The 13,902-nt window shown below is 43.0% G+C and overlaps 1 protein-coding gene across 1 annotated transcript; it reads right to left on the reverse strand.

Annotated features, from left to right (window-relative positions):
* Positions 1–2,641: 2,641 nt before the first annotated feature.
* LOC128422494 (G-protein coupled receptor family C group 5 member D-like) lies at positions 2,642–9,978 on the reverse strand. Its single transcript, XM_053406578.1, has 3 exons — positions 8,999–9,978; positions 3,669–3,736; positions 2,642–2,755 (listed from the first exon to the last, which is right to left on the reverse strand). The coding sequence occupies exons 1-3, from the start codon at positions 9,900–9,902 to the stop codon at positions 2,642–2,644; spliced, it is 1,086 nt and encodes a 361-aa protein (XP_053262553.1). The 5' UTR covers positions 9,903–9,978.
* Between the last annotated feature and the right edge of the window lie 3,924 nt (positions 9,979–13,902).

The raw sequence follows: 13,902 nt of genomic DNA on the forward strand, positions 1-13,902 counted from the left end.
CACTAGCCTGGGGGAGGCTGATCTAAAGAAAATATGCAGTTTCACAGCCAAGAACAGAGCAGAGCAGCTTTAGTTTTAAGCCCTGTTTCATGCCGGTGAAGTAATTGCTTCTCAAAATGCTCAGGCTTGGGTGGTGAATCAGAGCCAAGGGCCTTGTGAATTCTGTACGTCATCATCAGAACGCAAAGTTGGTAGCAGACAGGTCCAGATGTGCAGGCCCCTCTGTTTAAATAAAACCCACTTCCCCATCCGCCTCATTGCTGGCAGCTGTCAACTTATCTGGGCTTGGTTGCATTGCATTTTGGTGATATTCCTTGGTCTTCATATCACCCATGAATCATAGGAGAGATAATAAAATGGAGAATTAAGAAGCTTCCATCCAGGAATGGCTGCGATATCCATGAAGTAGCAAAGCAGAAAGTGAACGTTCTCCTCGTTTAAGTACACATGGCTGAATGGGCGCTGACCTCTCCCCTAACTGTCTTGTTAGGCATGACAAATCTGTATCTCAAATCTCTATAAAGGACAGTCCTTGGCACATTGCTGTCTCCAAGTGCCTGGTGGCCGTCCTTGGGAAATGAATAATGGATTTATTAGACCCACAGTCTCTAACGCTTCCAAGAGAAATCATGGGTCTCCTGTGGGAAGCTCTGCATAAGCAAACCTATGTGAACTTTCTTTTTACCCCACAATAAACTTAAATGTAAAATGCAGAGAATGAGGGACCTTCCAGGCAACCTGTCTATTGTGCATCCATCCTGATTTGTTTTTGGGGAGGCTAGACGTGTTGCACCGAAGCAAGTGCTGTCTCACACTTTCCGGGGCATTTTCATGTCACTTTCCTTATTGCAAAAAGTTTGATCTTTGGGGGAAGTGGGTTTGTCGGGCAAGACATCCTTCCCAAATGGAATTTGCCAGCATGTAACTGTTAGGATATTTCCATTCCACCTTAAAAGGGAGCAGGCTTTGTTTGTGTCACAGCCTGCGTATTTCCTGTCTCACAGGATGTTTCTGTTGTCAGTTGCTTTCCTTTCTCTTCTTGTTGCCTGAACATACCGAGCAGGCGGTCATGGATTTCTTTGTTCTGACCAACGCTGAATAAACTGTAAATATGCTCTCCTGCTGTGCATCTTTTGCTGTGTGAATTCTGCTGATAGAGTGTGCACAAGTCCAAGAATGTGGCTATCTTTTCTTGAGGCTTCGTGCCACTGATTGCTGATACTGCCTGACTATGGGAGGTCGATGGATCGTCCAGCACCGAGCTTGGGGGCTCAGATGGACTTTGACTCCCTGGCAGTATCCCAACAGTAACTGAATCCCACTCCAAAATAGCAACTGTCTGGAAGTGCCCCGGGGAGAGGTACACCCACCTGGGTTGGTTGTCATGCTATTTGCTGCTAGGATTCAAAGAGACCGTCTTGTATCCCTGTCTCATGATCTGTTGCTGTTTGTCCTTATCTCCCAGGGCTCTTACACAAATCCACGCAGTTCCATAAAGAGGTGTACAAGTGGTTCAGAATCTACATCATACCTCTTCCTGGGCATTGACCCAGCTGTTCCTCTTTAATACCAGGGCCTGTTTTAAATGCTGAATTTATACCACTGTCTCTAAACCAAGGAACAGCTAGCCAATCGTGCCTTCTATCAAAAGTTTTTTTAAAACCCTAGACTTTAAATGGTGCCTGCTTGCAATACTAAAAACTGGCTATTTTCAAGCATTCCCCCCTCCCATTTCCCCCCTGTATATTTGCACAGCTGCAATTGTGAAAATCTGTTATTTTAGTAATAAAATGCTCTATATGGGAAGCACAAAAAGTTTATTCCGGGTTAGCAAGCAACTCAAAGTGAAATGAAATTTCAAGGGAAAGAAAGACTTGCCTAGATAGAGATTCTTCTCTAGAACATGGTTGGAGAATCTGTGGCCCACGGGATGCTGTTGAGCTCCTAACTCCCACCATCGTCTGGAATATAGGAACCAGTGGACAAAGGAACCAGTGGTTGCTAAGCTGAGGTCCTCCAGATGTTGTTGAACTGCTCTACCCAGTGCCACCAATGGTTATGAGAGTTTTACAGTCCATCAACATCTTGTGATAAGTTTTTCTCCCTCTTTGGGAAACTGTGAGCAAGGCTGGCAGAAGGCTTCTCTGGGAGAGTTGCATGGCAGTAAACAGGGAGACAGTGGTGTAATCAGGCAAGTTTAGAGTCTGGGCTTGATGTTCTCTTGAGATGGTTATGTGTATTATTTCACTTACATCCATATGTGAGAAGACAGACCTGCTGTGTTTGTGTGTCCCCCTGCTCATTTTTGCTGAGTTGGGGCCCCGGACTCTTACCCCAAAGTCCTCCTCTGATGGCACCACTGCTGAGTGATAAGGACATAACTAAGGAAACTCTTGGTTGCCACCCCAATCTCTAGAATCACAAATAGGACAGAATCTTCAAAGGTATCTGAAGTCAGAAGATCACAGTCATCTGACCCAAAAAAGAAAAGTTATGATGAGGGACAGTGGATTATGTTTGGAAGACTGTTTTAATTTAGAAGCTGAGCTTAAAGTGGAGCAGGCTGGAGAAGCAGGAGCTGAAGGAGAAAGGGAACAGCCATAATTCAACAAGCCATTAGACATCTCTTTCTGGATTCCACTCAATGGATGTCTGCTCTCGGTTCCTTGGCTTCAGCACACGCCGCCACACTTGGCCTGTATGCCGGCTGCAGGGTTGCTCGAGGGATCTGGAAACATAGTTTGGATCCAAAGATCTGGAAAGGAAGGAGGATTTCCTGTCAGTTGTCCTGGAGAAAGTGGAAAGCCAACAAACTAAAGACTAAACCATTTATAAAACAGATAGTTGTCAAGCTTCAGAGGATCCAACCCCCCATGGCAGGTTGCCAGGAACAGATAAGACGAGGAAATTCTTACCAATGCTTTTTATTCCATATTCAGAGAAAGAGGCTTAGAAATGCAGCCTCTTGGAGTAATGGTGTTGTTCCGAGTGAAACCCCACCCCCTCCATCTCTCCCATTACACGCCATCCCTATGGTGGCTAATCTGTGCCTTCTGCCTCTGAGCTCTCTGCTCTCCTTCTTTTAATGCCCACTGGGTTCTGGGAGGGTGGGTCTGGAATGCTTTCTAAAGACACTGAGTGTCAGCTGTCTCTCCCCTCGTGCTTCTTCTTCCTCCTCCTCTCCCATTATTCCCCAGCTTTCCCCCTCATCTGCCTCTGACCCATCGCCTCCCTCAAACTCCTGTTGTAATTCTGAACTGTCTCCTTCTTCTCTGGAAGGGTCAGGCTGGGGAGGCAGTCTCCACCATTCCTCTTCTGCCCAGTCTCTGACAATAGCCATGCCAGGAAGCTAGAATCAAAAGTATACAAAACAAGAAATCAAAAACAAAGCAAAAAGCTCACCCAAAAGGCAGGGGTGGGGGTGGGGAGCAGGTGAGAGGACCCAACACAGGAACCTGCTTTACACCGAATTAGACCATTGAACGTCTAGATCTGCATTGTCTACACTCTGGCGGGTAGCTGCTCTCAAGAGTTTCCAACTGGGGATTCTCAGCCCTACCTAGAGATGCAGGGGAATGAACCTGCAACCTTTTGCAGAGATGCTCTTCCACTGCAACATCACGATTTGACTACACCTGCCCTACCTTTCCAGTAAAATCCAGATTTACCTTTGACTGAAAGCGGTTCTCATCTGTGAGGAGCAAAACATCTTCCTCAGCTCCTTCTTTGTCTGGGGCTGATGAATAAGGGTGAAAAAAACAAGAGGGTTAATGACACAGAACTGACACCAGAAGTCTGGCAGGGGCTCCAGTCAACTGATTGGGTAATAACTTTTGCCAGCAATTCCCAGATGGTGGCTCAGTGTGGAAGAGTGAGGCACACATTGACCCTCCCCCCGCAGTGTGGTTGTTGCCCCAAAGCTGCTGACTGACATTGGTGGCGTAGCTTTTCGGGTAGCCTGGGTAGCCTGAGCCTCCTATGGCAGAATCAGTCATGGATTCAGTGGAGGATTACCCACAAGGCATCACTTCCAGCTTGGCAAATGGAATCAAAGTTCAAGCCCCAAATCAATAATTTAAGTACAGTAGTTGATGAGCTCAAAACATGCCCTTCCTGATGACCTGTTCATTGAGCCTGATTTGTTTGAGGAGAGGTTCGATTACACTGCATGAAGGAGGAATATCCCGCACTTCCAAGTGCATTTCCCCATCACTTTTCTTGGACTACTGCAATGTGCTCTATGTGGGGCTACCTTTGAAGGTGACCCGGAAACTACAACTAATCCAGAGTGCGGCAGCTAGACTAGTGACTGGGGGTGGCCGCCGAGACCATATAACACCGTCTTGAAAGACCTACATTGGCTCCCAGTACGTTTCCAAGCACAATTCAAAGTGTTGGTGCTGGCCTTTAAAGCCCTAAACGGCCTCGATCCAATATACATGAAGGAGCGTCTCCACCCCCATCGTTCTGCCCGGACACTGAGGTCCAGTGCTGAGGGCCTTCTGGTAGTTCCCTCACTGTAGGAGCCAAGTTACAGGGAACCAGGCAGAGGGTTTTCTCAGTAGTGGCGCCCACCCTGTGGAATACCCTTCCATCAAATGTCAAAGAGAAAAACAACTACCAGACATTTAGAAGACATCTGAAGGCAGCCCTGTTTAGGGAAGCTTTTAATGTTTGATAGACTATTGTATTTTAATATTTTGTTGGAAGCCACCCAGAGTGGCTGAGGAAACCCAGCCAGATGGGTGGGGTATAAATAATAGATGATGATGATGATGATGATGATGATGAAAAATCTGATCTTTGGGGGAAGTGTTTCACAAGAACTTCAGATCAGTTTTAACTGTGCAGTCTGGTAAGTTGAATCCCACCCTGAAACACTGACTGTCTGGAAGTGCTGTAAGTCTTTGCTGAATAATCCTGTAACTCCTAATGCAAAAGCAATAGAACAATATTGTTTGTTGTACTGGCAGGCAGTAGCCCTGCTGTTGTCCACTCCATTTTTTTTTAAAAAGAAAACAAGTTGACTCATGTATATTTTGCTATATGAGATGGGAGTGTTCAACCTGAGAAGAGGTGACCAGCCTCATGACGAAAGCCTTTAATTATATATCATGCACTGGCTCTATTTTACCAATGGAATTTCGGTAAAATTCTAAATGTATTGTCATCACAAATGACTCTTTAAGAGAACTAAATATCCAGCTTGCATTTTATTTCATCTCTGTTTTTCTTGTATTAACAGATTTGTTTTCCTCTTACCATATTTATGTGAAGGTAATGCATCATCGAATCTAATGCGCACCTCGATTTTCAAAAACTTGAAACCAAAAACGTACTTGCTGGCAAATGTAAATGTGCCATCAAATCTAATGCACACCCTAATTTTTGCGACGTAATTTGGCCAAAAAGGGAGTGCTTTACATTCACGTAAATACAGTGCTTTCACTATTTTGATTCCGAGAGAATGCTTGTGTAAGTATATATTTTTTAAAAAAGCCAAAATATGCATACCTGGTGTTGTTATTGTTTCGAATGCACAAGTCAAAACAGTTAATGTTCTTTTTCTTTTCAAGAGTGTTGCATCCAGACTAAAAGCCTATCCACTCTTCTGTTTGCCCTGCTGCTCCTGCTCCACTTCCCATGGGAAAAGCCACTCTTTAGCCATAAATGGGAACAAACAGCTATTGGGTTTTCTGCAGATTGCTGTTGGTTCCAATTTATTGCTAAAGAGTGAGTTTTCCAGAGCAAAATCACTCAGACTGTGCCTAGAAAGAGTGAGGCAAGCGGAAAACCACTCGGACACGTGCTTTCCAGGCACAGGATAAGCGGAACTGTGCACAAGCCCTTATTTAGTGATGGCTCAGCACAACTAACTTAAATCCCATTAATTTCAATGGGATTAAGAGCTATTTTTTCTTTTTAAAAAAGAGTTGGATTCAGACCATGTTGGTCACATTTTAGGCCCATTGAAACCAATTGTACTTAAGCTACTCTAACTTAAACCTCATTGAGTTCAATGGGATTGAGGCAGGGCTTCATCCAGATGTTGATGAACTACAACTCCCATCATCCCTCTGGGTTGTGTTGGCTGTGGCTGATGAGTGTCGCAGTCTAGCAGCATCCGGAGGACCAGAGGATCCTCATTTACAGCACAAGCCTTGGTGAGTTAAAGTGTGACTTACTCCAAGTAAGAGGACAGTAAGCGCACAACTAGCACACATTTAACTGGTGCGCATTCAGCTTTACGTGCATGAAAACAACAAATAATTAATTAAAAAGGGGGCAGAAACTGGGGGGTGGGGGGAGAGACTTTGGCAGTCCCACTCGCTATTGAACCCAGTGGGTTTTGGCTATATGTGATTTTAGCTTTAGGTGTAATTCCCAGAATGTACTTAACATTTTAGAAAAATTACAAGTGAAGATCAACACAAAAGCAGTTTTGATATTTGTGGATGCGGAGAAAGCCTTTGACAATATTTCTTGGAGTTTTATGAAGAAAAATTTACAGGGAATGGGGGTAGGCCAAGGTTTTGAAAACGGTATAGGTGCAATTTATTCAGAACAAAAAGCTAAATTGATTGTGAACAACGTAGTTACAGAAGAGTTTAAGATTGAGAAAGGAACACAACAGGGGTGCCCAATCTCTCCATTGCCTGGAGGTTTTGCTAAATATGATTAGAAAGGACCAATTGGTTAAAGGCATACAAGTCGGAGCTAAACAGTACAAATTGAAAGCATTTGCGGATGATTTGGTATTGACATCACAGGAGCCAGAATCTAGTACTAAAAGAGTATTGGAATTGATTCAAGAATTTGGTCAGGTAGCAGGTTTCAAGTTGAATAAGTTGAAGACTAAGGTTTTAGAGAAAAATCTAACACCGATTGAGAGAGAGAGGTTTCAGAAAGAGACAGGATTAACATTGGTTAAGAAAGTGAAATACCTTGGGGTTAACATGACTGCTAAGAATGTGAACCTATTTAAAGATAATTATGAAAAATGTTGGACGGAAGTGAAAAAGGACTTAGAAATATGGTCAAATTTGAAGCTTTCATTGCTAGGCCGAATTGCTGCGATAAAAATGAATGTATTGCCAAGGATGTTGTTTCTGTTTCAAACATTGCAAATTTTGGACAAAATGGAATGTTTCAAGAAGTGGCAGAAAGATATTTCTAGATTTGTCTGGCAGGGCAAGAAGCCCCGAATAAAATTTAAAATACTAACTGATGCTAAAGAAAGGGGTGGATTTGCCCTGCCAGACCTTAAGCTTTATTATGAGTCAGCCGCATTTTGTTGGCTGAAGGAATGGCTACTTCTTGAAAATACTGATGTATTGGATTTGGAAGGGTTCAATAATGTATTTGGTTGGCATGCATATTTGTGGTATGATAAGGTCAAAGCACATAAAGCGTTTAAAAACCATATTGTCAGGAAAGGACTGTTTAATGTCTGGATAAGATATAAGGATTTGCTTGAAAACAAAACTCCAAGTTGGTTGTCACCAATGGAAGCAAAGGCTCTGAAAAAGCTCAATATGGAGGCCAATTGGCCAAAATATTGGGAGATATTGGAACAAGAAGAAGACAGATTAAAGCTGCAGAGTTTTGAAAAACTAAAAAACAAAGTACGGGATTGGCTTCATTATTATCAAATAATGGAGGTTTATAATTTGGATAAGAAAATTGGGTTTCAGGTGGAGAAATCAAAACTGGAAACAGAATTGTTAGATCCTAAAACTAAGAATTTGTCAAGAATGTATAACTTGCTGTTGAAATGGAACACTCAGGATGAAACGGTGAAATCAGCTATAATTAAATGGGCACAAGACGTTGGACATAATATTATGATAGCTGACTGGGAACAGTTATGGACCACAGGTATTAAGTTTACGGCATGTAATGCCTTAAGAGAGAATATAATGAAAATGATATACAGGTGGTACATAACACCAGTCAAGCTTGCAAAAATCTATCATTTGCCCGATAATAAATGCTGGAAATGTAATGAGACTGAAGGTACATTCTTTCACCTTTGGTGGACATGCCCAAGGATTAAGACATTCTGGGAGATGATTTATAATGAAATGAAAAAGGTATTTAAATATACCTTCCTGAAGAAACCAGAGGCCTTTCTCCTGGGCATGGTCGGCCAAATGGTGCCAAAGAAGGATAGAATTTTTTTTATTTATGCAACAACAGCAGCAAGAATACTTATCGCGAAGTATTGGAAGACACAAGATCTACCCACCAGGGAAGAATGGCAGATGAAAGTGATGGACTATATGGAACTGGCGGAGATGACTGGCAGAATCCGAGACCAAGGTGAAGAGTTGGTGGAAGAAGATTGGAAAAAAATTAAAGTTTATTTACAGAAACATTGTAAAATCCAGGAATGTTAGAAGGATGTTGGAATGAAGTAATGTGGTTTTAGCAGAAATGATATAAAAGATTAGGTAAAAATTGATTTTTTAATTGCTGAAAGACGAGAATGTAAAACCATAGTACATTAAGATAAACTATTAGGATAAGAACCAAGCTGGAAAGGATTTGCTGAAATATTTAATTGAACTAGAATATAAAAAAGGGAGGCATGAGGAGGTCAGGGAAATAAGTAAATGAAAGACAAGACATGGAAAGATGGAAATGTTTTTAATTGTTCTTATTTTTCTGTATTTTGTATTCTTTGTTTCTTTTCTCTCTCTCTCTCTTTTTTCTTTTTATCATTTTTTGTTGTTCACATTTTTGTAACTTTCTTGAAACTTTAATAAATATTATTTTTAAAAAAAATATTCCCAGAATGTACTGACCTACTGGGCAGGATTTCAGCCTTTGCCAAGATTCAAACTATGGTAATTTGCTTTTGCATTTTCATATGCTAAAATTGTACTAAACTGTAATCCACTTGACTTCATCTCTGTATTTCTTAGCTTAAAATATCCCTGCCATTCTAGTTTTCTTGTTTACACACCCACTCTTAGACATCAGAAGAGCTGCATACCTTGAGTACTTGCTGCTTCAATGCTCTGTTGCGTGGTTGTGGTCTTCCGGGGATTTTTTTCTGGAGTCTGGCATGGGGTAGCAAGAAAACAGATCTCAGGCACTGTGTACATCATCAGGAAAACCCATCCGTTCAGCACCAAAGCAACACCAATGAGTGGGTCATCCCACTTGCTTTGGGTACCATCGCCAGGGAAGCCACTGATGAACAGCACTGAGATCCACGCAGCCCAGATGGCTTTAGAGAAGAGAACGGTGAGAAAGATGTGCATCCCATGCCTCTTCCAGCCCTTGCACGGTCCGCAGAAGGTGAACATGGAGACCACAAAGGTGAGGCCCATGAGGACGAGCACATAGGTCGAGAGCATGACAAAGTCCTTGTTGCGTTGTTCTCTCCCCATCCTCTCCAAATCGATGCCGTCTCTTCCGACTGTGATGAGGATGTACTTGACGGCGATGATCAACTGAACCACAGTGAGGCCCAAAGTGTATACCAGCATTGACCGTAGTGAAAAGGGTGCCTTTCCTCTCACCAGCCTGACGAGGTTGAAAGCATGGGTTAGAAGGCAGCAGAAGCAGAGGGCAAAGAGGACCCCGTGTAAGATGAAGCGAGCAGGGCCAGTCTGCTTATTGAGCCGGATGATGAACACAAAGGTGAGGCTGAAGATTCCCAGGGTGCCCAGAAGGAAGAGGAGCTGAATGGGGACCATGCTTTGCTTGGTCTTGTCTTTGACCATGCAGCTAAGGACGAAGAATGCCAGCAGCAGCGCCAGCGAGACCAGGATGCCTGCAGCAGCCACCGTCTCCAGACCGATGCCCCAGGCTTCGCAGATGTCACAGAGGTAATAATAATCAGGGTCAATGTCGCCACAGCCTGGGGGAGGTGCCGTGGTGTTAGCAGCCATGACAAACGATGTAGCTGCCCTAAACTGAGGGAAGAAACTTGAGGGAAGAAAAATAAGGAATTGAGATCAAATACCATCACGCAGGTAGTCAGTGACCCAAAGATCTGAGTGCAATTACTGACACTGATGTGTAACGCTGTCAGCGGGCAGGTAAATGAATCTTAATTTTACTGTTGGGTAAAAATTAGCAGTGACACGAGGTGACTTTCAAAACACAAATATATTCCAGTTTTGTTTTTTCCATGGAAAGGGGGGTAGCCAACAGCCCTCCAACATCAGCCAGTCTGATTTATTTTTGCTTTGGGACAAAGGAGCCTCTCTCTCCTCCCCACCCCAGTTCTGTCACCTCTGTTTTGCTCCCCACGGCAGCCATTTAGTGCTAGCACCTACAGCATTTTTATCAAGATTTGTGGCACCCTAATTTTTTTATATACCAAAAAGTAGTCCTGTTTAAGGGTGATCCAAGATGTGCTCAGATCTGCCCCCTACCCCCCGGAGGGACCTAGAGAGCAGCCCACACTCAAACATTTGGTGTTGCAGCTGAGGTGGCCTCTCCCACAACTGCCACCCCAGGGCTATTCAAAGACCGTCTTTCTCTAAGGGCAGGGGAGATCTAGTGTTGGAAAGGTCTTCTCCCTTGAAGCCTGCCTTTGCTGTTTTATTATATTGTTGCAATTGATGCTTATTGTATTACTATGTCTATGTAAACTGCTTCATGAGGTTCACCTGAAAGGCACTATATCCATACCTTAAATAAATATGCCAGCAGTATAAATGAATAGCTTTATTACCATTCTTGTTGTTATTATTATTTAATACTTGGTGAGGGCCGTGCAGTTGCACAACTCTTCCTACAGAAAAGAGCCCTTAAAATATGCCTTGAAGACTTAATTGTTCCACTTTACCTTTTTTTACAATGCTTTTTATGCCATTTATTTCTAAACCTCAGTACTTCCTTATGATTCTGGTTTTGTATATTTTCCACAATTCAGGTGTCCCTCCGTTGGATTTCCTTTGGTTGTTTTCCGCTATGTGAGATCTATGCCATAAAACGCAACATATAAATATTTTAACTAAGCAAATTTGCCACCCTGTAATTGCAATCAGAATCTGTTACCTGAATCAACTATCTCACTCTGCCCAGCAATAGGTCAGATTCTGGTTTTCATCCTGCTGCAAATTATTTTGTTGGGTGTGTATATCTTGTTCTTACCTTGTGGGAAATGCTTGGAAGCAGCTGTGTTCTGTATTCTTTTCTCTAGCCATTCATAGTTTGGTATCATTTTGGCAAAGCCAAACATCCTGGGTTGGATCTAGACACTGTTAATTGAACTTAAGTCACATTGAAATCAGTGCGTCAAGTTAGTCTTGACTTAATTTTAACTGAATGTGACTAACTTAGTCTGGATCCAGCCTTTCTCTCTGGGATAAATGTGCCCACCAGGAGAGCTTTTCTAACCTGAGTGTTGCCACTATTTAACCTGGCAAATGATGGGCGGTCTCTCTCTATGCATTGATTCAATACAGCAAAGTATGATTAATAAATCAATAACCTTTATTACACTAGCCACTCATTATGGCAATTGTGGACATCTGATAAGACATTTATTGCCTATGAGGCTTGAAATCACATCTGGTATATAGTATTGGGCTTGGACTAGGAAGACCTGGGTTCCATATCTTGCTTCTCTACAAAGCGTCGTAAACAACAGCCTGAGTTTTCAAGAAAAAAAATTACACTATACATAATCCTTAGTTTCTATATCTTCCCTTTAGCTATAGAAGCTCTCTTCCTCCACCTAGATATTTTTTGAAATAGAAGGCAGTGCTGAGAAAGCAAATTTTTACATATATGCATAATTCTGTATATTCAAAGAAAGGATGGGCAAACTCCTTCAGTGATACTTCATCTAGTTATTATGGAGAAGATTCCTAAAATGTGAATAGCCCCCAAACACAATGAGTGGAAGCAAGCAAGCCTATCTACCCACCCCCAGCACTGCTTTAGGCAGAAAGCCACTCAATTGCCAACTGAACTTTCATGACTTACCTTTGCTGTGTTCTGGCTGGGAAAAGGAGACCTTGGTGACTGGAGAGTGAGAGACAGGGAGCCCTTGATCCTGTCTGTCCTGGCAAATATACTGAGCTGCCTGAGCTACACGTTGCGGGGAAAACAACATATCTATGACATTATTATTACTATTATCTTTGCTTTCTTTGGGGATCAAGAACACACTCCCAAGGCAGCTAAAAATCACAGGGAGACACACCTATTCAGGTTGATCCACCACCAGCTTGGTCATTGTCAGAAATAAACTCCTGGACCAGATATTCACTTAATGTCATTTTTTCCTCATGCATCATCCAATCTTTTCATTCTTGTGGTTTTTATTTCCCCCTCTCCCCCGCCCCCCTGCAATGCAGACACAGATTTCTGGCATGAAAAATGGTTTGAATCATTTGTGGCATGTGGACAAGTATACATTTTAATGCTCTGGGAACTTCAGTGCACTGATTTGCAGGGCTATTACTTTTCTGTTCCAGTTGGATCATTTTTGCAGTGGTGAAATTAAAAGGAGGGAGAAGCAAAATAAAAAAGAATGAAATTCAATTTTTAAAAATTTACAATCAAATTTCTAGCCTAGTCATCTGCCAAGAAGGCCCTCAAGTGGCTTACAGAACACCATGAAAAATACACTGGGCATAATCTTAACCACCATGGGTGCAGTGCTTGTGCGCAGAGACTACCAGAGCCCTTCTGATAAAAAATTGCCAGTTAGGGGGAGGGTGACCAAGGCAATTTGTGCCCTGGCTGCAAGCCTGATTAAAAAGGATTTAGATAATCTGTTCCATCTAAAAGTACCTGAGGATGATACAGCATCACTTGCTCAAACATTTTGGCCAGAAACCACCCATTTTATATCTTTATTTCCCAGAAGGAATCAGAGGAAGACTACTTTATCATACAATTGCTTCCTAGAAAGCAGATGGCATTGCTTTTCCCTGTAAAGATGTGTGAATGACAATCAAAGCTGAACAGCTTCCCTCAACAGACCTTCACCCGCTGAGATGAGCAGTGGTCAAGTGGACACATGGATGATGAAGGAGCAACAAGTACTCAGCCTGCATCCTCAGATGTTAATGACTGGAACTCATCCGAAACAAACTAGACAAGAAGAGGCTCTGGATACGTCTCCTAGATTCTGTTCCTAAAGTGGATTCCAGGTCAGAACAGCTCTGAGCCGTTTTATCAACAAAGTATTCCAAAAAATTGTCACAGCATGCTACAGAGTATTCTAATGGCCCCATGACTTGATTGAAGTATTCATGTTTTCACTTAGAAAAGCTCTGCTGGATGTGATTGTGCAAACACACTTGTGGCAAGAGGAGGGGAAGGTTCAGAAGAGGGCAACTTAAATGATGATGGGTATGGAGCTACTCTCCTTTGAGGAAAGGTTGCAAGATTTGGGGCTTTTTACATGAGGGAAAAGGTGAGAAAGAGGGGACATAGTCAAGGCATGGGACGTGGGTGGCGCTGTGGGTTAAACCACAGAGCCTAGGACTTGCCGATCAGAAGGTCGGTGGCTTGAATCCCCGCGACGGGGTGAGCTCCCGTTGCTCGGTCCCTGCTCCTGCCAACCTAGCAGTTCGAAAGCACGTCAAAGTGCGAGTAGGTATCACTCCGGCGGGAAGGTAAACGGTGATTCCGTGCGCTGCTCTGGTTCGCCAGAAGCGGCTTAGTCATGCTGGCCAAATGATCCGGAAGCTGTATGCCAGCTCCCTCGGCCAATAAAGCAAGATGAGCGCCGCAACCCCAGAGTCGGTCACAACTGGACCTAATGGTCAGGGGTCCCTTTACCTTTACCTTAGTCAAGGCATAAAACATTATGCATTATGTGGAGAATGTGGATATAAATTCTTTTGTCCCACAGGAGTGGCAAGGATCCTAATTGCTAAGAACTGGAAAAAAGAAACTGTGCCAACAAAAAAGGAATGGCAA

The sequence above is a fragment of the Podarcis raffonei genome, chromosome 10 (genome assembly GCF_027172205.1).
Source record: "Podarcis raffonei isolate rPodRaf1 chromosome 10, rPodRaf1.pri, whole genome shotgun sequence".
Lineage (NCBI taxonomy): Eukaryota > Metazoa > Chordata > Lepidosauria > Squamata > Lacertidae > Podarcis > Podarcis raffonei.